Genomic DNA, 27,041 nt, shown 5'->3' on the forward strand with positions numbered 1-27,041 from the left:
CTCCACTGACCGTCCGCCCCCTCCTCTATCTATATCACCCACCGCTGAAATATATAGTCAAATGAAAAATAGAAAATTCTAAAAATAAAGGTTGAAACTCATACTGCCCGAGGTTGTCGTAAAATTTAATTAACTTAACGAACGCACCGGCACGCGACAAAACACGAGGCCGAGAAGCAATGCGCTAGTGCGGTCAGCACTTGAAGGTAATTCCGCACAGAGATAAGTATATATATGTATATAGTGTACAGTGTATCTTCCTATGTAATTTTCAGAAAGCCCCTAACGAGTTTTTGAACGCGGGCCCAGGCTGAATCCGTCGCGTGCATTATGGAAGCTACAGTGGCGCCCCGCTCGGAAAACGGCAGAAACAGTTGAAAGAAAGAGAAAAATGTTGAGCGAAAAAGGTCCGTATTGACGTAGGAAGAAAAAAAAAACATTACCAGCGGTACATAGAGCGGGCGACGTAGGAGGGTGGGTGGGAAGGAAAAATACAATTTTCGGGGACGCGACGAGGTAGCGCGATTCAGGAATACCAACCTGCAGCGGACAAACAAACGGGTTAATTAAAGCCCCGGGTCCGCAGGGCCCCGGAGAACTGAATAGGATTCGAATACAATGGGAAGGGCGAGGGTCCTGGGACACGCTTTCTATTTGGACACCCCTGCGCGTGCAAAAAAATTCCATCGACCATGCATTCGAATAGATGGGCATTGAAATACGTCACATACCTATGTTCAGGAATATCAGTATGTAGACACAGCCAGTATATAAATTGGCATTTCTGTTACACGTATAATTGACACTGGCTAAACGAGAAAACTTATTATTAAGCCTGGCTTCACCCTTTCGCGAAACTCATCAAGGAAATGAATTTTTGTAATCCCGGGATCAGCCGGACAATTAAAAAATAATCGTACAGGTATTGTTCGCGGACTTGAGAAAATTTGTAAAAAAAAAATTACCCAACAAAAACTTTCATTTGTACAGTCAATGGGCGTTAGTAAAATCTATAGACACAGATAGTTGGCTACGTTACGCTGTAGTCTGTAGCCAGTGGCAAAGTTTGTCCCGTCAACGTATTCGTAACGTGACGTTTATCAACGTGGCAGCATATTCCGTGTTGTTTACGATAACTATACGTCGATTTTCTAAGATTCAAATCGTAAGATTTATGTCGTCCAATTATTATTCCCCGAGGATAGGACGAGCCATAGAGAATCCCGAATGATTTTCTCTTGGCTGCGTTACGCGATACACTGAACGAGCCAACGACTTCCCGAGTCAATTTGTTCGGCTTGTTTTGACAAACGCTGAACCATAAAGACACGGCTATGGCTGAAATAGACGCGTTTAAGTGGCCAATCCGTAAACCAAGTGTCCGGACTAAAAAATTCCATTGGCACGTCTTTATCGTTTATCTGCTATCTTAGAAGTGGATCGCACTACTAGAGAGGCGATTGATTTTAATTAAACAATAAATCAATAGTATCGATCATCGACTGACTATTTGGTATAATTAATTAAAATTTTTTTATCACTGCACAATCATACGACCCTACCTACCTCTGCCTTAATAACCACAAGACATCAATGAAATCCACATACGTATATTGTGAAGCTCAGGATTTTGTTCTTGCCATAATAAAATAGCACCCGTTAGACAGTATTAGCTTTCCCTACTTTATCCTGTCCCGTTCGACTGGTTCGCTGGTAACGCGAGACACTCGCCAGTATCTGGAGAAGTAACGGGAATCCGAGGGACACAGTGGGGCTAAAAGGGTTAAAATGTAGGCCATTACGCATTCGGAAATACTCCTAACTCTGCGGGTCTTCTGGCTCCGTTTCGTGACTGGTCCTCAAGTTAAAGATACAAACCGACGGTATACCGGGATTGCACAAGAGGTACGAGGAGGAGAGCTTTAAAGCTCCCGGTATGAGGAAGAGGACAGGTGCATCCGAAACTAGAAGGATTTAGTCCAGAATTAGCCGACTTGGACTGGTAGCTTTTTCGCAACAGGCTCGTTGAGAAGAAGAAGCTTCCGACGGAAATAGTACGCGTGACTAGCGGACCACCGGGTGTGTTTCTAGTATGCGACCCTCGAGCAGACCCCCTTATACACCCAGTGGAAATTCGACTCTTGAATTATATTTCGAATACGTAAAAACGGATGAAAAAAAAAAAAAAAAAAAAAAAAAAAAAAAAAAAAAAAAAAAAAAAAAAAAAAAAAAAAAAAAAAAAAAAAAAAAACCTCACAGATTTTATTTCCAAATTACGATGGCGCTTGGCAAACTTTTTTTTCCAAAAAAACAATACTGACTAAAGTCGCACAAATACATTGCCAGGGTGGTCATTTTTCTCTGACTTAACAATTGCCACACGGTACGCATTCGGGGAAATTCGCAGGGTGTCACTACGAGTGGGCTGTCTCGCCGTGTATAATAAAAATTAGCGAATTTGAATCATCGAGTGCCGTGGAAATAGCGATGTGTCACTGATAAACACGTGAATCGAAATAGGCCGATAAATTAGTAAAATTGTGCGAATAATTCGGCCTGCCACCCCCTAAACCAGTCTAGCAAGTCTTACGACCTGTGAATTAGTATTAAGGGCAGAAGTCGCGACTTCGTTAATGAAGACTCTCTAAGGGAATTTCAGTCCAAGGAAGAATTCGGCAGCCGCACTAATCCAATTTACCACGGCAGCAGCCAGAATCCGAGAAACAACCCGAAGTTACGCGACGTCGAAACAGCATCGTGCGTACCGGGTGTCCATTAAATAATGACATATACCAGAACAGAAAGCTCAGACAGAGCTTAGCGATATTATTAATATTATAATAAAATCGATTAATCGATATATCGATATATACCAATCTCATTAATGCTTCCTCGAGACGCCCTTTCTCTGGGTGCTTAATCAAGGTACGATAAAGTTTAATCCTTAAAGGGCCGTGTCGATCACCCTAAGGCACGTAGGGCACGAAGGCGCGTGTGCTTGCAAGAGAAGCAGCGTTCAGCGTTTCTTGGGTAATTTTAGATCGGTAAGATAGCGTCTTTAGTCCGCGAGAGCGAGCGGCCGTACGGGAAGCCGAGCATGAATAAGAGAGAGAGAGAGAGAGAGAGAGAGAAGAAGAGAGGAAGAGAAAAGGCAGATGGAGGTAAAACTAGGGTGCGAGTGAGAGGGAGAGTAATGGGGAGTGTGTGTTGCGATGGTATATGCGTTCTGTGATAGTCTGTGTGTTTGTGTGTCTACGCGAGAGAGTGAGAGAGAGAGAGAGAGAGAGAGAGAGAGAGAGAGGGTCGGTAAGGAGAGGAGAAGAGAGGCAGAGAGAAACTGAGAGGAGTGAGTGGTCTCTCGAACGCAGTTATGCCCGCCAGCTCTAACCGTGGTGCCGCCAAATTGAAGTTCCAGTTGTAAAACCGGCATTAACGTAGACTGCAAAAATTTGGCTAATTAGACGCCTAAAGAAAGTAAATAAATAGATGAACTTGCGCGAGTCGAGTGTGGTGTCTGCGCGCGCATCGTACGTCTTCCGCGCTGAAAGCTCTCGTATGGGAGGGACGACGTTGTCGCGGACAAATGTGAACGGAAAGGAATTAAAAAGACGAGAAAAGCGTGCGCGTAAAAGCGGACGAGATAAAAAAGGAAAACAGGCCCGAGTGACTTGGGGGGTGATAAAAGAGTCAAAAAGGAACGAGAGAGAAGACCATACGTGTAAGGAAGGATTGGAGCCAAGTGGGGATATGTGCAATTTTTTAAAAAGGTGATACAAGAGGAGAGTCTTGACGGTGTGCTGTTGGTTGGTACGAAATGAAAAAGTTGAGCTTTTAGTGCATTTTTTGGTGGAAAAAAATAAAACGGTGTCGGTAGGACTGTGCGTAACTTGTATTCACCGACGAACTCGGAACGTGTAGTTACCACCGCGTGGAAAGCTCTTGGCAAAGGTACGAACGTCGAAGAAAGTATGAGTGCGATATTAAAAAAAAAAAAAAAGAAAAAATGAAAAAAAAAAAAAAGAAAAAAATAAAAAAATTTTACCACCGCGTGGAAAGCTCTTGGCAAAGGTACGAACGTCGAAGAAAGTATGAGTGCGATATTAAAAAAAAAAAAAAAGGAAAAATGAAAAAATAAAAAAAGTGAAAAATATAAAAATTTTGAATCAGGGTACAGCGAATTGAGCACCTGCGAGCTCAGCGCCATTCATGATTTTCTTATAGCTAAACGTGCTGCTGCAGCTATACTTTCTCAAGAACTCCACTCGAGCACTGGTCATAATAACGCGAAATGACTTCAAGTCGGCCATTCAATCCGAGCAGTGTGAGATGGGAGTGAGGTCGAAGAAAAAAAACAAGTATGAAAATATTTAAGAGCACATGATACAGTTACTACACTACGCGTAACGTCATTCATTCATTAAATTGTTAGACACGTGACAATTCTCATTGACAATTCTGACTGTAGTGGCAATTTTTTACTTAACGTACGAAACAGTGCTTATTTTTTATAAGCCGTGGACAAAGTTTAATTATAAGGGTGTTGAATTTGTAATACTAATGCTAACATTACACTCGTTCTCATTAATGCGACAAGATTAATCTTCCGGTTCGCCCGGGACAGTTAACTTTTCCCATAGTAATTAGACGCTTATTAATTAGCTTATATGCTCTGGTTGGGTTATATCGAGTGGTGAAAAATGGGGCCACAGTCGCCCTCGCGATGCCACGAGCTTTCCTGTCGCTTACACTGCGAAAGCCTTAAAGTATCTAGTAGGGCTTCCAGTTCCGTATTAACTTGACTTACTTCATCGTAAATTATCGCGTAGTGTACAGTGCCTCGTTCCAGCAGTGCCGTGTATGCGTGACAATGACGAAGTGGCCATCCGCTTCGGGATCATTAATCAATGATACCGCGTCGCGGAAGAATTAGTACAGAGTGAACTTGGAGGATCCGTTGGAGATCCGTAAAAGAATTTTTGAAAAAAAAAATTTTTCACGCTACGCGTCGTATGCGAAAATTGGGAGAAAGTTGAATTTTCAAAAAAAAAAATTTACTCGATGACCTAATCACGGTCTTTGAAAATACGTGTAAATAATTTTCAAAAATTTGTCATGATTTCTTCATGACTGCTAAAAAAAAGGGGAAAATTCAAAATGGAAGATGCTACTCAAAACAGGTTAATAAATTTCGCGAACAAATCTTTTATACTCAAGTATAACCTGTGCAAGTATAACACATACTGTGTTTCCTATGTGATTCCCTTGTGATTTACATTAGATCATCGATCGACGAGAATGATCTAACGCTTCTTCTTTTACCGCGCGATCGTTTGACGTGCGCGAGAGATTTTTCATGGAAATGCGAAATTCGCACAGATTTGCGAATGAGGTTAACGATAGTAGAAACGTATGAATTACAGTTAGACTTATCCCATGCGAATGAGAAATGATTATTTTTTAATCGATCCAAGTGATATATTTTTCTTCTTACTTATAGCCTATAGATCCGATATAAATATATCAACAGTCAATGGAATTACCGATTCTACTGATTACGATTTCAGCCTAAACTTGATCCACATAACTCTTCGATATTTTAGTATCCGCGAAATTGGACATTTCGAAACAACAGGCATGTTTCCATTGTCAAGAAGTTTATTCAAAGCGTAAGGAATGGTACTTGTCAGGCAAACGTGTCAACAAACAAGACTTAGCTGTACCGTTATATTCATTTGCCAAGAAATTGGTATGATAAATTAAAGGAATTCAAGCCCACGATAAAATTGGTCCATTGATACACCTAACAATTACAACGATAAATAGAAATGCAAAAATCACTATAAATAATTCGCAACCATATTTCGCATAACGAGATGCAAAATTACATTGGCTAATACAAATAGATTTTATTATCAGAAATTGAAGTTCCGCTAGCCGGGTTACTTATTACGACTGCAGTCCAGATTATTTATATTTACAATTACAAATTCCTACGTTGAGCTTTCCTAATGAGAATTTCCCCATGAAAATTCGCAATTCGTGTTCTGGTTCAATATAAATGTAAAGCCCTACCTAGTCGACATACTGAAGTGATTGTTATCATGGTTTGACTATAGGACGGCAGTGCTTTGGTCGAGTAAAATTTTCAAGCAGATCACCGAATTACCCGGGAAAACTTGACGAGTTTCAATGTAAAATAGTCTCAAGACTGTCTGGCTAGTATTAAGCCAACTAGATGACTACGCAGTGTTTACGCTGCCCTGTCAGGCATTCAGGCGTGGCCAGGTTATTTTGGTCAAAAGAATTTAGTTTAAATCCTACATTCTTGTCAACGAGAACTATCAGACCACGTATATAATATCGCGACGTTATCAACCTGTGTCCAATCTGTTTTATTCGAGATTCAGAAGAATAAAAAAAAATGAACTAGTCCTATTTACAAGACCACAGAAAATCTTTTTATCGTTTGTGAAAGAGAAACATGGTGGTTTTAAAAATGTATACCTACTTTACACAGAACTGTACCACCCGGGATATAGAATCGAGAAAAAAAAAAACACAGAAAAGTTATCCAACTGAATGAAATTTTTTTCAAAATTTTCCTAAAAAAATTTTCAGTTCCCAAAAAATGCATTCGACGATTTATTATAAATATTTTGAATTATTAAAGTAATGATTAATCTTGTCCAACGCCTCTATACTAAATATATATATATATATATAAACTAGACTTGACGATTTCACGAAGGAAGATTTCCAGACACTTATTGAGAATTACCCCAGAGAAGCAGTGAATCCTGAGTTTAACCCACGCTTAAGGCCCCGACGATCGCTATCGGGAATTCAAGTTTAAATTGGAGGGTGGACCACTTAAGATTCGCTTCTGCAAACTCGAAAGTTCGGTCCCACTTCTAAGATCGGGATACCGCGAGATCGCAGCGCGAGAAGAGGAGCTTTGGCCGAAGGTAGAGCAGATGCGGTAGCAGCATCGCAATTAGACAGACGCTTTCGATCGAATCCAATTAGGAAAAGTCTGTTGGTTCCGCGAGGACTTTTGACAAGGGATTTCGTTCGGAATTATAACCAAAAAGCTCAGGATGATTCCGGATATTTGTTCGTCAGCGTATATATACACTAGATTTCGCCCAGAGTACAATGCTTCTCAACAGTCTGCAAAAGTCGTCGGGACGTCGACGTCGCGGGCCAAGAGCTTTCCGCTAGAATACAGGGTACAGGGGGTGGAGCCTGTAGTAAGTTTACGCGGTAAGTTTACTTTCGCACTTTCCAAAGTTTCAACGGCCGCTTAACCCCAGGGTCCGCACAACATATATATACATATATATTGCATATACTAATACTTGGTCGAGCTTTAGACTTTGGGGAAATAATGCCCAAGACGTTACCCACTTCCTTTCGGAGTACAATTACGGCAATTGTACGTGAAATTATAAAAGCTCTGTATACCTTGAACACCCCTCTAAGTCCTTCCCTGTACCAATGGGGAAGCTGCAACGGAACGGTGGCCGGGATAATGTTTATCCTACGATCTGAAAGGATGATGAGTTCCCGTTGAAGAACAGTAGCCCGGCAACGTTTTCTCGAATAAAAGCTCTCACGGTCAAGTTACCCATAGGCAAGAGCTTTCGAACGCGTTCAACCGTCCCTAGGAGAAATACGTGGTGACGCCACTGCAAGTTTGTTAAAATCAAAGATACAACAAAATTTGCATCACTTAAAAAGCTCACAAAATATACAATCCGATATGTATATAGACGCTTGTTGGAAAACAATCGGTTTAATGCGCCATCGGCAAAGTTTCTGCTGCACCGTCGGCCATCTGCTTTACGTCGACCTCGCGATCTATCGCGCATGCGCAACTTAAGTACCGACCGGAAATCGTTAAAGTTTCCACAGGCCGCGTTTAAAACCGACAATTTTCCACTCGCGGTAGCCAATGCACGTACGTGATATTGTTCGAGGGATACGGCGCGTGTGTTAGGCAAAAATAAATCTGGGGGATTTTACAATGATTTTACACCGTATCTTACCACGGCTAAATTCACAGATCCCACTGAAGACTTCCGACAGATTTTTATCTGCGCCTCTTGATTTACCTTGTAAAAATATCAAGCACTTGTTATACAACGAAATTGGCGGAAATATAAAAAAAAAAACTTGTAAATACATACATTTATCATTTTTCCTAAGAAGTCAAAATCTCGGGTTGACGCGCTTTAACAGCCCCGGGCGTTTACCGATATTTTCATCGTTTTCCACCAAGAAGCGACCACCGCGCAATCTCATCTCGTTAAAACAAAGATTTACGAGGCAGCGCGTGACAAACGATTCGCCGCGGTGCTGAAAATTCGGCAGCGAAGCCACCGATGCTTCTTCGGACAGACCCGTGGCAAATTCTTTTCTTTTTTTTTTTTCTATGAAAACATCCAAAATCACGTAGTAAGTATATTCTCATTTTCCTGGACAGGTAAGACTAACTGCCGGTATTAACCGTGCGAAAAATTTATCAAAGTTAAATATAACCACGGCTACCAACAATACGACGTTATCGATACGTCGTAGATTGGCAACGATTTCAACCCACGAAGATTCGATTCGCCAAATTCTACCTTGATATTCGCGACAATTAATCCTCCGACAGATACCAACTACTGTACCGACCGATTTAACAAAGTCCGTACAACGGATGCATGTCCTCAAAAACTTTTTCCCCAAAATCCCATTTTTTGCCCCGTGAAATATTTCGCAAATCCAAAGCGTAACAGGACGAGTTAAATTTCTTTTTTTTTCAACTTGCAAAAAACTTGTCCGAACTTTCGCACAAAGAAACCTGACTACCCAACCACCACCTACCTGTATACCAGTATATAGATATGTATACTCCATTCGATCTGGTTATACACACGTGCGAATATTGCATCTCAATATGATCTCGCACGTACGATCCACTACCAGCAACAAGTTTCGCAAAACTTCTCAACAGCCTCGAGCAACCCGCGCGAATATTGAAACAGTTTTCAGTTTTTACGCGGCCAATTATTTAGTACTTAGCGAGTCTGAGAGTTCGTAAGCTCCACTTTATTCAGATGCTTCTTGCTCCTGTTTCTTACTCTCCTGTGCCTCTATCACTGCCCGCCATCCTCTTCGCTCCTCCTATCGCCGATCCATCCCCGTCTTTATCCAGAGACAATACAAATTTACCCGGTCTCCATATTGGATGCTGTGGCGTGTAAAATTATATTAAAAAAAAAAATGTATCCTCAACATTGATAATCAACATTTTTCATTCGAGTCTTATTATCATCTCTAAGATTCGCGTTTATTTTTTGTCCCAGTCAAAACCCGATACTAAACTATAAGGGAATCGAATAAGCTGTCAAGATACTAATGAAACGTCAGTACAGTTTTCTTCTAGGGAATCGTTTATACGATACGAACTTCATTTCCACGTACAATATCAAGCGAATTCTGTGCCGGTCTGATTATCTTCGCGTGGTAGCAAGTCAAATAAATAAATGATCCCGATAAAACCAGGGCATTTCGTCAGGTCACCTCATCTGCCAGGAATATCGCAACGTGATCCAATGATACAGGCTATCCGTATATATATATGTATATCCGCGGCCTTGCACCTTCACAGAAAAATAAACAGTCAGCCAGGGACGTGTTCCGCAACGATTCGCAAAAGATTTCGCAGTTCTTCCTTTGTTCCACGCGAATCCAGAACAAACGTTATTTCTACGTGGAGGCTACGTGCGCCGCTTGTGTACAGAAAAATTTGAGCAACGACCACAGAAAGTTATGACGTTTACACAGAAGCCATACAGAGAACAATATGAAATCTGCATGTTTGTCCGTTCGCCATAAAGAATCCACGTGGAGAGACAAGCGCGAAGTAAATAAATACCTAAGAAGTAAGGAATTTCGATTTTTGTCCGAAAAATTAAAAAAAATTTTCAGCGATTTTCATTTCCAAAAAAAAAATTTGTTCCCCTCGTATCACTTCGTTCGACCCTCGGACGTCGGATGTCAATGATTTCGAACGAAGGATAAATAAAATGATCGAGCGCGGCGTCTTCGAACTTGACAGCGCCCGACTCTCGGACCACGCGGACGGTTTGTTTACCGGATTCGAAAAAGATTTCTCTCGCCAGCTGGCGTGCTCTTTCGTCATTACGTCTTACCGTCTTTTCGGTTTCTCGCGCCATCCTCAGGAACTTCCCGCAACTTAGTAGTTGACGAGTGGGAGGAGCTTGCGAGTTGGTATTGTAGCTTTCAAAGTTTCCTTATGCAGGCGTCAAAGCTTTTCTGGCTGGTTAATATTGATCCTATATATATGCTCATGGTATAACTATACCACGTGTACAGGCCAGCTCGTTAATTAAGCACAGTATATAGATATACTCGTTATCAAAGCTCTTACAGAGACTCGATACGACGATAATGGGTAACGTAGCTGTAATGCAGAATGTTTACTATACGCATTGACTGTACCTGTCTTTCCTCCTGCTCCGAGCTTCTTTCTCGTCTCTCTCGCACGCTCTGTTCTTCGTCGTCCAAGTGACTGGTACGGATGTCAGTTCGGCGCTGCTCTGCCAATGGTACCTATAGTACCTTTGGTTGCAGCCGCACCTTTGATGTTCACGGCTTTCTACAGCTACAGCCAACGTGCACCCTTCACTAACCAAACGTATACATTTCCAATCCACCCTTCCTTTAATCTACGATTTACTCTTATTCATCGCCTTCGATATAGTTTTATATTCCAACCTCGAGACTGCTACGTTACCCATACGTAATATGCAGGTCTTTTAGACGTCCAATTGTCGAGTTCCGGCAGAGGCCATTTGATTATCGTGAATAACAGCATTTCACCGAATACAACGAGAGGGGAGGGTTTTTGTATTTTAAAACGTACACAGGCAACACTCTTGAGAAACCGAATACATGCATATAGAGGCTGCAGCTTCTTACGACATCTTTAACCCGGTTTTCACGTCGAGTCCATAAACCTTATTCTTATCCTTCTTTCTCGATTGTTTTTCTACGCTTTACTTACGTTATATTTAAACTCGAGGATTTCATTTTTTTTTCCAGATCGTTGCTGATCACCGAAAGTACAGACGGACGGGCTTCTTGAATGCGTGAAAGTGTAGTGAAATTTTTTTTTTTCAAAAAAAAAAAAAGTGACAAACCGACGTCAGTGTATTTTTTGAAAATCCTCTATAGTATCGGCACAGTTAACGTAGAGTGTTATTGATAAAAAACAATGTGGTGATATGAAATTATGAAACTCGATCCATAGGAATGAATATCAAGTGGAAATTTAATCACTGTAACCCCAAGGTACCCGATCCAGAGGTCATCCCGATTCTTTGTACGTCGTCAACGAGAATCCAGACGTCGGGCGCCATTTAAATCGTCGCTCTTGAAAAGCAAATAGACGTATTTTCACATCGGTAAACAGCCCGGATAAGCAACGTCACGAGAGCGACAGCGTCGAAAGGATGAAGAGCCGTGAAGTCGTTAAGGAGTCACTCGCAGCAGTGGAGCAGTGCTTTACAATCAGGGACTTTTGAAATAAATAGCTGTAAATAAGTCGACGGCCGGCAGTAGCGAGGGAATAAATTAAGAAAATTGAGAGAGTCCGCGTTAAGGAGCCGCGAAGGTGCGACAAGCGGAGAAGTAAGAAGGTAGCGAGATAGAGCGGTGACCGGGTGGGGGAGGAAGAGAATTAAAAAAAATAAAGAAGGCGAAGAAAAAAAAAGGGTCTGGCGAAACGGTAGCGAAGAAAAATAAAAAGAAAAAGAGAGAAGCACAGTCAGAGAAGGCGACTCCTCCAGTGTCCTGATAAACGCTGAGTAATGGGGACGCAAATTGCGTGCAAGGAGTATCACGTGAAAAATGAAACCTGAATGCAAATTTCCTTGCGAAAGGATCTTCGAGCGGCTCTGCCGGCGTCATCGACGTGGGAACGTCGGACGGTAAATCGTATCGAACCGAAATTCGCTATGAGAGTACTATGCATTACGACATTAAGATGACGTCACCCGGAAGCGAAGAAGAGACGGATCAAATAAAAAATCTATTTTGAGCCTTCTACAGTAAATTCGACTGGATCCACTCGGCGAGGATCTTAAAAGGATTTTTCATATTTTTTTTTTGGAAAAAATTTCAATTTCAAAATGATGGCCGGTACGAGCGTAAGTGTGGGGGGTGCTGGGATGCTGAGAACCAGAAGGCGGGACGTCAGTATCAAACCCAACAGAAGACTGGATAGAAAATCGTCACGTGGTATGATTTATGAGAACGAGGAACTTAGGCTGAGGACCATAAACATCAATGCAGAAGTGGAACAAGGTAAAGTAGTGAAAATGAATTTTTGGAAAAAAAATTTTTTTCACATTTTTCATATCATTTTTCAAAATTCCCATCGGCCTCCACTTTCACGCGCGTCCCACTGACTGCTTAACAAATTGGGGGAAATTTGGTCCCATCGGTTTGGCAAACCTGCCGTGCTCAACTACAAATAGAAAGTCCGACGGAGGCGTGCGCCGAAAGCTTCAAACTATTTTTGAAACTTGCCCGTCTCGCCGTCTTGTCCAGTCGCCGATGCGCACTCTGTTTCTCTATGTCGCGCGTCCGTCAGTCCGTCAAGTCGTCGCGTTTTCGATTTATTTTTTTTTTCTCCCCCATTATCCAATTTTTTTTCTCGACTCTCCGCGTCGGCCATTACTCGTTCTCTGTAATGCCCCGTCGATGAACCTGACTGACGTCCATCTTCGAAAAACGCGCAGTGACAATTTATTCTGGTGAAAAAAAAAAATTAACGACGTCCGTGAAAAAAAAAAATACCCATAATGCTCCAAGCACGATAGTGACGAGAATGATGATTTTTATTTTCTATCGTTGACTATTATTCTCATCGATACGAAATATCGTGACAGTGCTTCTATGCGTTAATCCAAATCAACCTTATTCGACGACTATCAAAACGGTAAGACAATATTTATTTGGTCGATTGTACATTTCGTCATTCCCAAAATTAACTGTGTCCAGCGACAGTCGGACAATAACGATTTCCATTAGCTTCTAAATACAGAGATTCGCTGTGCGCGCGACATGCCACAATGCCAGGGCGAAAGATATCCCGTGAATGCTGGCCACGTAAGTGACGTATGTTTACGGAAGAAAGCACGTAAGCGGCGATGGCGCTACGGTAGTTGTGAACTTTCGGATATATTTATTTGAGTAGCGTGAAACTAAGCTTTGTCCCCTGGTGAGCCTATTTCCGTTCGAAGGATTGAAAATGTTGGTTCTAGACGAAAAAAAAAAAAAAAAAAGGTATGGTTACAAACAGGGAAAATTTAATTATTTTTTTTTGCCAGCTTAATAGCGTCTGTGCAAATCTTGAAATTGCAAAAAGGCACAAGACGAGCGCGTCTTAGCATCTTTCTACCGGCTGGGGATGCTGCATTTAACTGTCCTGCATTCTGCAACGAAACTGCCCATTAATAAGGCGCGACGGTATAATCGGACGGGAAACTTATAGCTTCGTATTAATTACGTACCTCCGGGTAAAGAGGTACTTATTTCTGTACACTGTATATATATACATATAGTGCTTTCCACACGTCACTGACTATTCGCATTGAATAAATGTACATTGCACTGCTACTCGCAAATTTTTTGCAAAACGACTGGGTCCATTCATCTTCATTCGCGTAGAGACATTTCCAGGCTTTGTATACTTTCATTTTTGACCGTTAAAACGAATAAAAAAATTCTCAAAAAAAATTTTTTCAAAAATTACCAAATTTTCAAACGTGCTTCTCACACTGGAAAAATCTATCCCGTGCAAGAAGATACTACAGATGTTCGATCCGAAAGCCGAAGTCGAAAAAACTGCATAATTCATAAGCGAACCCTTTACGGTCTCCTGGCAGTCGTGTTATCGGAGCGATACCAGAATGTCCAACAAAAAAAAATTCCCACCGGAAAAACCCGACAGATCCTAGAAAATTCTAGAACATTTCATGAAATCTCAAGGTACCTTCGCATCGAGCATCCAGCATCCTTTTGGCAATTTTCATGAAAATTTTACGTCACGTCGATAAGTTAGTTCTGGTCACGTGGCAATTTAAAAAAAAAAAGACTGACAATACAAGTCGAGCATTACGAACCGAAATAGCTGGACACGAGACTCCACGTGAAGGTATGTGGGAGTAACATCGTGAGTGGGTGGGAATATGGTGATACCATACGACAGTGGGAATAATATAAAAATAATAAAATAACAAAGCTAAAGATTATCTTTAATTTTTTCAAGTCCCATTACGTACATCCGATAAAGAATTTCGACGTATTTCTTTTGCTTATTTTCGAAAAAGCTATATAAAAAACGCACGTGAAATACGCAACAAGCCGGTCACGTGGGTTGACCAGACGCGGAAAAAATTTCGCGACGTATAAAATCGCGCGCAAAAGGTACCGACTGTCTCTGTATAATACCGTAATAATAAAACATGCATGAATTGCATCCGAGACTTGTTATATATACAACAAAGAAACAATACAGTATCAAACCAGATATCAGATACCATGTCCATGATATATCAAAGAGTACTACAGTCTACAACTACGTAACCACATATAGGTACTCGTGGTTTTATTAGTTTTTCAAGTAGCGATGAATGATTATGGGTTAATAAGGACTAGAGTCGTGTACGAGTCCAAGTATCGATATCCATAGTAAATGTTAGTCAGTAATAATAGAGGGATAACATGCATGCTAAAATGATTGATCGTTGATGCTTTCCCATAGGACTTGCCACATAGATGCCTAATGAGATAAGCATAATCGATTTTTGTAATACAATCAATATTAATTCGGCATTATTTCGATTGTAAGATTTAATCGATTTTTTGAATTTTGAAACAAAAAAATTTTTCACCATCTTATACAAAAGGATCAGCAAGACACGCATATATGTAACCGTTAGGAAGAATCTGGCTACATGTTAGATCGAGATAGTCTGTAACCAGGTACAATGTAAGAATATATCCGACATAGGTCCAGTTCCAAGCAATGTCTGACCATTACCGTTACAATACATAAATCCATTGTACAAGACAATCTAGTAAGTTTTCTTTTAATGGCTATATATATATATAGATTTTAATGGCCTATTATATATATATGTATTTATATATATATATAGGTACCTACAAGCAAGACAGGCCAAATGGCAAAGTAGACCATTACCGTATACCGATATCGTACGCACTAGTGAGATCCATATGGTCCAAATGGATGACGTAATCCCAGGCTCAAAGGACAGTAAATATAAATATCTTCGGTAATAAAAAAAAAAAAAAAAAAAAAAAAAAAATGCTGGTAACCAAAGAAATGAGGTCTCGGATCGGCAAGTAAAAATGACGGCAACGGCGTCGTAGTTGGTAAATGGAGAAGCCCGCTGTTTAAAACCCCGTAAATATACATAGCCGATGGTTTCGTATAAAAATGAAAAACTTTGACGTCAGCCATTATATACAATTTATCGTGAATATTCAAAGAGCCCGTTGTACGCAACTACACGGTAGGGCTTCTCTCTTTTTTTCATACATACATCATACATGGTCACGCATCTATAATGGGAAACGGATATTGTGTGGGATGACGTCACGAAAAAAATCTTGGCGTGCGCATGCGCGTTTGATTTTTCGTAAAGAGAAAAAAAAAAGTTCCAATTAATTCGTCGAAAAGGAAGAAAAATGGAACAAAACAGAAAAACATTTTGAATCGTTACTCGTCAACCTTACGCGTCGAGTCGATCGGTAACAATGGCTTCGTCATTCCTGAGTCGTTGCGAGTCTCGCTGCTCGGCAATGATTTTCATGCGATTGACCGATCGATAACCCCGTGACCCCGATTCGCATAACTCGGCATTCGGCAAGAAGGCAAAAGTCCTGAGAGCGATCCTACGATCTTTCTGCGCGTTGCCGATTCTATATACTGGGTGTACCAATCGGTACAAAGGATTTAAATAGTTGTAGCATAAGACGCTGCTCGAGATTCCGGCGTGATGAAGTCGAAGCTGGCCCAGGGTAGGGGAAAAAGCTTAGGCAGTGCCGTAGCCATCGCCAACTAGTTAGCCGGGCAGCCTAAAACGACGAACACGCGTCATTTTCGCAGCACTGACAACTGTCGCGATACGAATATAAAAGCTCGCGATAAGATGCGAAAGAACGAGAGGGTCGATTGTGAAATAATTTTGTTTTTTTTTTCTCAAATTTACTAAAATTCATCGATTAACAAAAATTCGATCCAGGGAGCATTCACGTGTTTGACTGATTATCGAAAATTTTTGGCTATTTGGTAAATTGAGCTTTCAAGCGATCAGAGTGCAGTTGAGTGCAGTTTACTTAGTTCGAGGTGAATGCACTTTTTTTCATCTACACGATATACGCGCTTACGGCCATAAAGTGAAGTGTAATCTTACCAGGGATTAACTCCATAAGGAGGGAAAATGTGATGCAACGGTAACTCGCGTGCACGTGAAATGCGTTTACGTACTCGAGGTACGGAGGCGGGCTGGGCACGACCGTGCTTATCGGAAGAGCTAAAACTTTTTTAAGGGTACGAGTGAAGCTGTAAGTACCGTGCGATGCGCCGTGGGACATGCGCACGATGCACAGGAGAGACATGGGTAGTACGAGAGGAAAAAGTAGAGAAAGTACGTGATAAACTATTCAGACTTGCATTATGTTCCCTTGATATTCTTGGTATATAAAGCAGTGAAATATATAATATTACATTTTTCACAATGAATACGTAGATTTGTGTATTCGTAAAAAATAAATATATCTTTTCACGTATATATAGGTATATAATACCCGTCATACGTCGCACGTATAGCTTGCGAGATGGAACCTAAATGAGAACAAAATCTATTGACAAACGCGTCAACGCGTCGGATAGTCACAGGGCTTTCAGCCTCTCGTCTCAGAGCAAACAGTTTTCCCATTTTGAGGGAAACAGAATGCTTACCAGATTTTCGATGAAACTCGGGTACGACTGAATTGCGTTTTTGACGTATTGTGAAGAACTAAAAAAAAATCACTAATTTTTGTCGAATTTAGTATGGAAGGAGATAAAAAATAAAATAATGATTTTAAAAGAAAATTTTTTTTTTTTTCAAAAAGTGCAGTTCACTGCACGCAACGCGGTCGCGCCTAGGGGAGATTAGTGCGCCGCACGGATACGCCAAGTATCCACTCCCGAGTGTTAGGCGCATTCAGAGTGTAACGTTTATGGCAGCCGACGGGCTCGATGATTTTATGGAATCGTTAAACTTTTCACTTTCGACGGTTTTATCATTATCCGGCTTTTGATTCCGCCATGTTTTCCGGCGCCATTGTCTGTTATAACTGTCTCGGGTTACGAGGGTGTAAATTTACGGATACACCCCTGAACGTACAAAAGGACTGAGGGTGGGATAAAGGGAAAGGGAGATACATAACGAATACCGTCATAAGCAAATTCGCTTCCGTCATATCTTGGATCTGTGACTTTCGTCATATCCGCCTCAAAATATTGATGAATATTGACTGACGATTATTGACGAATTCGATTCAACGTTCGAAAAAGTGACTCTGACCAAAGCACGCAACACATTTCTATACTCGTAAAAGCCAAGTGGACTTTGATATCCAAGCAATCCTTTACGATTGTCAAATAGGGAAAACAAATAGCTACATTTTACGCAATCGTTGAAACTGACGAATTACCACTGTTCCACATTTTTATAACCATAATATCCCTACCCCTGCACTAAATATTTAATAAGTTCACCGATCAATATAATTCGTCATAACGAACCAAAATTTTCTCGATCAATATATTTCCATTGCGTTTACGTTATATCCTGCGATTATGAAAATCAATAAAATTGCCAAAGTCCCAGTAATCTGGTTTCGACATAAATTATAGTCCGTACGTCTTAAAGACGATGGTTCTTATACCGAGTTAACAGCGCTCATAAAACCAATACTTAGCAAGCAAAACACAAGCTATAACCCAATCATAATAATAGAAATAAAGTCGAGGTTGAATTTACGAAATAAAAATCCTGCGTATATATAAAAGACGCTTGAAACGATCGAGGAGTAACGTTGTAGAAAAGAAAAACAGTATTATGAAATATTATTCAACGAAAATATTCTCGATTCAAAAGCTAATATCCACGTGCTGAGTCTTATCCAAGATTCCTTACGTTACCTCCCGCGACGCGCACGAGATTCTCTAACTGTTCGAGGTTCCGATTAAAATTCCAAGTGCACTCGTGGAAAGTGAGTGAGCACTCGAAAAAAAAAAAAAAGAAAAAAAATGAGGACACCGCGAACCGATAGTCATTGCCAGATAGAATCGAAAACAAGACTAGGTACAACAGTAGGACAAAGGCTTAACATCAGTGGTAGACATAGCAAAATTAGCATAAGCTACCGTGTACGCGGGCTTCCTCGTAATTCTGAGAAAACGACAACGCCTGACAATACCTAAATGCGATGATGCCGCTACCGCTGCCGCCGCTGTGTACGCTCTGACTAAGCGTGGGACTCTAAGAACCATACAGAAAATAAACGAGAGTTTGCGTTTCGAGTGCCAGTGTTAGTAGGTATAGTAACGATGAAAATAGTAGCGTTGCCACTGTCTCTTGCGACTTCCTGTGTCTTGAGTGGAAGCCGCTTTTACAACGCTGGTTTATATTCTTCGGCGTCTACCAAAAGTTCATCGTGAAGCTGCGTGCTTCGTGCTAATATGCAGGAAGACCGTGAGTAGTGCCCCGTGCGTTGGATGTATAAATAAAGCGTTACTTTGAAATCAAAAATGTATGGATTAAGGTGCGTCTAAAAATAACCCCGAGTGACGGATGCGCGCGCATGACATTTTCTACCGGGACGAGCGGCGAGAATTTATAATATTTTTCGAACAGCATATAAGGGATAGGAAAAATATTTTTCTTTCGCTCTCGAGCCTATTAAATTCTTACGAAATATCTCGACGTTATTCCACCTCGGACACGTCGACGTATGAAAGATAATCATATCCGTCACTGACGTATCTACCGGATATTTTTACACGAACACGTGGCCGGACTGTATGTCTGTATGTCAGAAAATTGTCTTCGTGACTCGACAAGAGGATTTCGAAAGTCTAATTAAATTTTGTTGTTTTACACCCGTCGATAGTGAATTCTAAGGTACCTTTATTAAATTTGTTTAAATTCATACGAATCTGGGTCATCGTGTCAGAGGATGTATGTATACGCGTCACATACTTTCCGCGATGGCGGTTAAATGACGGAAGCTAAGGTAGCGAAATCGTGACTGCCAGTACGCGGGCTTCTGGCAAAACACTAGCGCGTGCCTCGAGAGACGCCGGCAGACTGGACGTTTAAAGAAAATAAAGGAAAAGGAATGGGGCTTATACAAGAGGAAGGAAGAAGGGCCGCGCGGCGCTAGGAACGAAATTGAAAATAACTCGTGATTTACGAGCGGCCTGTGCGCCCGATGACTTGGCCTTGTACCTTAGTCATTCGGTCAATGGAATACCTGGGCCGTATGATCATTATTCTGTTATCTATTACGAATGACAACAGTGATTGGAGATTGGCTGGAATATACGTGAAAAATTTCCATTGGAAAAGTCTATGGGCAGCGTCCGAAGACTGGTGGCAATGTTTTGTTTTCGAAGAGTGACGCGCGCATCTACGGGCTGCTGTCAGGCGAATTTGACAGTCGTGACTCGAAGAACTTCCTCTTAATTAACTACTTGGCAGGATTGTGGGTGCGCGTGAAATTCTATGGTTTTGAATTGATCGTATACATTATGGGGTTAGGATTTTCCCCTTAAACGGGACCGTCTTCGTGCGCTGCCACGTGAGCGTCGCTTGTGCAATTCGGCAATTCGCAATAATTTACGGGAGACGTTGACGCGATCTAATTTCGTCCGTTGGCAAACGATCTATGTGGCTTTAGCCTTTGCTTTTGGCTGTCAGTCACGATTATAACGCGATATCGCGGCGGTGGTTTGCTTTGGCCAAAAACCAAAAAACGAGTAACCAGCAAACGGGGTAATTTCGCACGTGAGAAAACTCGTCAATTCGAGAGTGAAGTCAAAATTGAGATTAAAATATAAAAATTTTAGTACACTATGCGCATCGTCAATTAGTAGAAATCTATCGGATCTGACAGCTGTCGTGCGATTGGTTTGTTTCACTTGAATTTGGCATGAGTTTTCGAGTTTACAAATTTTTTTATATTCGCCATGAGAGCAAGAGAGACATGCTTACGGGCTACCGAGTGCATAAGATAAAGAAAGAGATACCTTAAAAGCATTCTATATAATCCTAGCCATAAAATTGCCCAATTCGACAAAGGCTGTGTCCGTCAATAACCAAACGTATTTTCTCCTTCTCTGACGCACGCGAGTCCCCGTAGCGCCGTCTCACTCCCACTCGCACGAGGTATAGAAAACGTGAAAACGACAAAGGTCAGAGACGCGGTGCACTTCTCAACTCGCAGTCGTGTTCCTCGGCTGAAAAACAGAAAGAATAATGGCTCCGTGCGATGCATCAGACATTTTCATTCCAGGAAACTTACCGAGCAAAGTTCCTCACATTTGGGGTCGCGATCGAACTTCAAAGTGACGTTGGAATTTAGTTGGCGGCCGTGTTTGAATTTATTCGTTCCGAGAGTCGGTTTCAAGCGCACAAAGCCCAAAGAAATCTGAAGTTGGCTTTGAAAGCGAATATAGCTCGATGTGGGCTTTGATCACATTCGCATTTGCCGCTTGCGCGTATTGGAAACTCCATCGGCAGGGACATTTACAATGCTAACTTTTAACGTACCGTGAAAGTACCCCAAAACCAAATCAGCATACCAACCGACAATTTTTACCGCGGCACGATCCGCCCGAAGCTTTTGAATTTATGAGGACCAATAGTTTTCGCGATCTTAAGACCGCTGCCAGAGAACTAATTATTCCTGGAATTTAATTACGGAACTCCGACTAATATTAAATGGCTGCTACCCAGGCAAGAGGTTATTATTAAAAAAAAAAAAAAAACACAAATCTTACTTCAGCATTATAATTTTCGCGTGGATAAACACTTTTAAATGTAACGGTAGCAATTTACAGAAGCGTCACGATATATCTATACAAAAATACGGATGACTTGTTGACTTTAAAAATAACACGTCCGAATGGGGAATAGGTGTGAAAATATTCTAGAACTAGCGCTACGACGCAATGAGCGATCAATATTCATTCGCGCTTGACTTGGCGCACTGGCTGCTGATACTTTTCATAAGTTACAGCCTGCTGCAAGTACTACGAGAATAAATCCGAAGATAAGTACCCGCTATACAGACCGTTCTAAAAGTAGGAGCAATCGTGCAGAATCTGACTCACGTTCAACCAGATCATCGTATAGGTCAGGGTAAGGATGATCGGGATAGTATTTTAACGAATCTCCAGACCCCTCCATATACCAAACTGCGTACATACCTATAGAACAAAGATGCATCTAAAAGACACAGCATCCCCATAAACATTAATAGAATTGAAATGCATACCGATAATAATAACAATGATGAAAAACAAATTCAAATTTATGAAGCCACGCTACGGGAATTAATTTATTTTAATCTCCGCCTAGTAAGCCAACGCTCTAATCCTGATTTAACACTTTGACTTTTCTCCTTGCCTCACGCACGCGGTGCACGGCTGCGTGTCGTACCTCGACTCTTATGCCCCGTCCACACCGTTACACGAAGTAGCTCGAGCATCGGATCTTGTGTATACACTTTAAAAGTCGTACCGGCTGTTACATACGAAAGCCAATAAATACAAAAAGGCTTAAACGAAGCATCGACAATATAAAATAATATTACAGGTACTTGCAAATCATACGATAATTTCGGAAATAGCTGTAGCGTAAGAGATAAGCTTTCAAATCATCATGCGCAAATACTCGAAATTCCATATGGGCTTTTTCAAAGCACACCCGCTCCCCCATTGGCGTATCGACGAAATCCCCGCGCGCAAATGCAGAGCTTAAAAAGCCTTTGATTGGCCCCGGCAGCCACATTGGATCAGTAACGACTGCCGAATGATTTCAATGAAAACAGAGGGGAAGATCATTGACAGTGGATTTTGTAGTCAGTCGATGCCTGATCCGGTGCTCTTTGTACTGTATATACAAGCCGTGCATACATCCAGCCGTAAATGAATGCATCAGTCTCTATTGGTAAGGGCAATCAATCCAGTTCGATTACAGGGAGAGAAGAGGCTCGTCAATGATCGGTAACCGGAAAGGGCGTCAGGCCCACTCGTGTCAGAAACACATAGTTACATTATACCAAAGCCACAGGAGTTTATTCGTTCCTCAACGCTAAGTAATTGAAGATCCAAACCCCGGTGATTTATCACTTGCTCCCCGATGCGTATCCTTGACGGAGCAAAGGGTTAGGCCATACCTGTCCGAAGGATTGCCGTTGATCTGTGATCGATCGTTTTGATAGGGTCGTACGGTGTACTGTGGGGGTCCGTGCCGGTCGCAGCATCCCTGGTCCAGTGGATCAACTAGCAATTCAATTTTGCTAAATCACGCGATTGGGATCGTTCCTAAGAATTATTGTCAATGTAAGCCATCTGTTGGACTCTCTGTAATCTGCATTTTATTACAGGTCAGAACGACATCAAGAAGCTGCGCAAGGAGAACGAGCAGCTGAGACGGGAAATATGGAGCCTTAGGGACGAGTACGACAAGCTAGAGGAGATTCTGAAGCATCAGAAGAGTCGCGAGGGTAGCGAGGAATACGAGGTGGGTACGAATGACGCACGTCGTTCGATCGGGATTTTAATGATAATATTAATTTGATAAAATTAACGAATTAACATTGGACGAGCATGATATACCAAGTTACGTGAAACGATGCCCTTGGGACGGGTTGGGGGATGAAAATTTTCACGAGTCTACGTGCTGGACCGCTGGGATAATTCCTCGGTCTGGTTTACTGGCAATTAAGCGGGACCAAAATGGCGACGGTAAAATTATTTTTAGCCGCCCCTTCTCGGGCGCTTTACCGAAGGGGAGAGGGGGGGCAAGACGAACCTTTTCTACTCTTCTCTATCCTCTTGTAAATGCTCCTGCATCCCCCCTCTTCTCTTTCTCTCTCTCTCTCTTTCTTATGGCAGTCTCGTGCTGTTCCTACATACCACTAAAAGGGTACAGCGTGAATCCGAGGAAATAACTTTTGAAGCGAAGTAACGAGGATGCTGAAGAAGGATGAGACATTGTGCCAGCTTATCCGTAATGGGTGTTAGGAAGATTTTCCTACCTGAACTAACCTAACCTGACATTAAATTCCACGTGTATATATATATAGGTATATACAGGTAAAACGAAGCTAAGAAATGTTAAAATGAAAATCTTAAACTTTCGCAGAAACGCTCCGACGAGGATGAGGTCTCCTATTCGGATTACAGCGACGAGGAAGACGAAGTGGACAATCAGGAGGAGAACGAGGAGCAAGAGGAGCAAGAGGAGCAGCTAGAGAACGCGGAAAATCAGAAGATCTCTACGGAGAAGATGAACAGCAGCCTCCATCGGCTGCACGTAGACTTTGACGACCTCTCCGTAGTGGACGAGGAGGAGGAATTGCGAAAGGACAAGGATCGTAAAGAAGCTGCTGGACCGGACGACAGTAGGGCACTAAAAGATCCTGGAAAGAGCGACCAGACACGTGATAAAGTGCAGGATGGCTTCTCGTACTTCTCGACCCCCTACGACTCCCGCTCGGACACTCTGAGCGGATCCGGTCAAAATTACTACTCGGAGTGTCCCTTTGTATTTCCAAATCCGAACGATGCAAATTATCCGAAGATGTTACCGATGGACAATCCCACGTTACTGATGTCACCCTGCGCGAGAGTCTACAGTGGTCCACTTACGCCGTTGCCAAGCCTGGAGGCTGCCGGGTTAGGATCGGTCAGTCCGATCTTCGGTCCAGGTGATCACGCGATCGGCCACTCGCAGCTTCCCATTCGCAATCCACCGATTGGATGGGAGAACAGCGTCGTGAAGACGGGTACGGCCGGCAATCGTTTTCAGGGTAGCATTCCAGTCGGTCAGACATCAGGAGCAGCAGCCACTTTGAACTTGAGCAACGGCCAATCGTTGTCGTCGAGTGGTGTCAGCGCTGATGGATCATTGGGGACCAGGTCGCAAAGCTTACAAAGATCCTTCATGAGACAGGAGACTGCGTTCCCGTCGCCGGCCGGTAACAATGTCTATGAGAATTATACAGGATCGTTCAGTGGTGCGAGCTCGCAGAGAAGAAACGTACCTTTGAAACAGCCGGTAGAATACTTGGGCGAAGGCTCGCAAGACACTGCCACGATGGGACTGAGTTCAGGGGAAGCATTCTTGCGGAGCGAACGGGACTTCGGCAGGGGGATGCTGGTCCATCGGGAGGAGGAAAGTAAGACTGATAAGATGACGTCAAAGGAGAACACGGAGAATTCCATGAATCTTAACCAGGAGGGGGTGGAGAAAAAAATGTCGGAAGCGTCAACGTTACCTATGTCGGAAAGGCCAAAACACTTTTTCGCGCCGTTATCCTCAAAATTGAAAATGCATCAGTCGGACGAGGGTAAAGCTTCCGAAGACTCGCCACAGAGTGCTTCGAAGTTATTTGGCACGGCCTATAGCTCCAGCAGTGACAACACGTGCTCCACGGTGGTATCGAGGAATCGGTATCTCGGTAAAAAAGGATCCGCCGACATATACGTGAACGGGGCATTTCCCGTGGGGAACAGTCCGACCGATAGGAACGAGGAGAGGTCGTTTCTGAGCACGGAAAATTTTCTGCTGGAAGATCCAAGGAATATGTCGAGACAGAGCTCGAGTAATGCCCTAGTAAAATCGTTATCGTGTCAGGATCTGTCGAGCGATCCACAGAACATTCCATTTGCCGAGAAGCTGAGGATTTTCGATGGCGACGGCAAAGGTCAGAAACTGACGAAAAGCGACAACACCCTTGACGCCTCGTCGAACGCCTCGAAGCCATTCAGGAGTCAGTTAAACGTGACCCTGAAGTTACCGCGGATGAACTTGCCGCCGAGTCCGGAGACCCCGGAAATTCCGAAGTTACCGACAATCGACTATAGGCTGTTCAGCAACCCGTTTCTACGTGACTTCGAGCAGAGCAGCTCGAACTATGCGAACTTGGGTTATCAGTGTCCGGTGACGAGGCCATTGTCGATTCAGGTGAACGAGAACGGCTACAATCGGCTCAATGGCAATTCGAACTACTCCAATCCCATAGTGACGCAGCCTCCTAATCAGCCCGGGGACTTGGAGGGTGATTACTGCCGGATACGCGGACTGGGCCGAACGGAGGAGCAGCGCCTCCTGATGGCGACTAATCAGCCACGGGACAACAGGATGACGTCATCGACAAAGGCACAAGACTATCAGGTGACGTCCTTCGAAGGACCTAATCCGCACACGTTGCTGCCCCCTCTGAAGCCTTTCGATCGATTGCCCACCCCGAATCCGATACTGCAGAACCAGCTGCTCTATCAGAACCTACCGGTCTTACCCAAGGTGCCGACAATTTTCGGTCAGGGTGTCATGACGTCGTCGATGATGAACCGAATGTGGAACTACGATCCGATCGCGACCAAGGTACCAGCTCAGACCCAGACCTCCATAGACGGTGACTCGCAGAAGGAGGACTTGGAAGTCTGCAAGAACGTCAAGTCCCCGGAACCCGAGAACACGAGTCAGCCTAGTTCGCCCACGACGTTGCGACGTCGCAAGACCCTTCGCAAGGACAGGTCCACCTCGGTCAAGGACAAGAGACCTTTGTCCCCGGCTGCTCAGAGACGCAGGGAACGTCTGAGGAAGCAGAGCAGCGTCACGTCCTCGGAGGTCCCTGACTCGCCGCAGAAGTCCTCGCAGAAGTCGAGGAACTTGAGTCTCAGTACTACGACCACCTCGGAGCAGCAGGACAAGAACGAGAGCAGATCGTCATCCTCGGGACAGGACTCACCCAAGAAGGATCAAACGCGACGCGTCTCCATCTACTTTAACGCCAAGAAACGTTCATCCCTGAGTTCGGTCAAGACCCACAGAAGCGGCAGCTTGGATAATTCCAAGGACAGGTATCTGACCAGGGCTGACACCCTGGACGGCACTACCACCAATTCCGAGCGCGAAAGAACCAACTCTGTGAGCAGCAGGGAGACCATAGCCAAGGGACGTAAAATGAGTACCAGCAGTGGCAAAGTGCCCTGGTGCGCTTGTTGGGGTAACGGCTGTATTTAGGCGAACCGTCTGCACCCTGAACGGGCCTGAAAATATATTCGATCGACTTACGTCAATACGAGGAAAAAGCAGTGATAACGAACTGATCGTCGCGGAAAATTTTCACAATAATTCTATGATATATCCACGAGGAAAAAAACTCTAAATAGTTTTTAATATATATTTATCGAAGTAAATAATAATATTACAATAGAAGGATTATTCACGAAAGACTTACCACCTGAAGTTAGCCGACTTTTATGGGAAATATCTTCGGGTTGGACGTTTGTCGTGAATAACCCCCATATACGTACTATACAGCAGTTTTAATTGTAAGTCACAGCCATTCGAGCCTCAGCTAGTCCTCGCTCGATGGTAGAATTTAGAGACTGTCTTGATATAAAGACGCGTACACATGTTACTCCTTATATCCGTAACTACGTAACACTCCCATGAAACACGAAATAAAGTAAAAATATAAAGACTCCACGTAGTTCGCTGTTTATATGGGATAACGAGATAGAATGATAGGCGCACGCGAGCTTTTATCCCTTCCCTTTTGTACTGACGAAGCCGATAAAAAGCACACTTGTATACAGTGCATTTTGTACCGCTGAGAAATATACTTTTACCATTACACCCTAA

The 27,041-nt window shown here is 42.8% G+C and overlaps 2 protein-coding genes across 5 annotated transcripts in view; one reads left to right on the forward strand and one right to left on the reverse strand.

Annotated features, from left to right (window-relative positions):
- The window catches only part of LOC107267291 (tyrosine-protein kinase transmembrane receptor Ror), a 137,197-nt gene that overhangs the window by 78,871 nt on the left and 31,285 nt on the right, over positions 1-27,041 (reverse strand). The gene's annotated exons all lie outside the window — the stretch shown is intronic.
- Positions 3,366-27,041, forward strand: LOC107267292. Of its 4 annotated transcripts, none has more exons than XM_015738809.2 (4): positions 3,366-3,948; positions 11,116-12,378; positions 22,771-22,907; positions 23,532-27,041. In XM_015738809.2, exons 2-4 carry the CDS (start codon positions 12,204-12,206, stop codon positions 26,415-26,417), a joined length of 3,198 nt encoding a protein of 1,065 aa, XP_015594295.1. In that variant the 5' UTR covers positions 3,366-3,948; positions 11,116-12,203; the 3' UTR covers positions 26,418-27,041. The 4 variants fall into 4 exon arrangements, with proteins under 4 accessions (XP_015594295.1, XP_024940317.1, XP_015594297.1 ...); XM_025084549.1 differs by lacking the exon at positions 3,366-3,948 and adding an exon at positions 4,115-4,355; XM_015738811.2 differs by lacking the exons at positions 3,366-3,948; positions 11,116-12,378 and adding an exon at positions 16,182-16,754.

Source organism: Cephus cinctus, unplaced genomic scaffold (assembly GCF_000341935.2).
Source record: "Cephus cinctus unplaced genomic scaffold, Ccin1 Ccin1_scaffold0396, whole genome shotgun sequence".
Lineage (NCBI taxonomy): Eukaryota > Metazoa > Arthropoda > Insecta > Hymenoptera > Cephidae > Cephus > Cephus cinctus.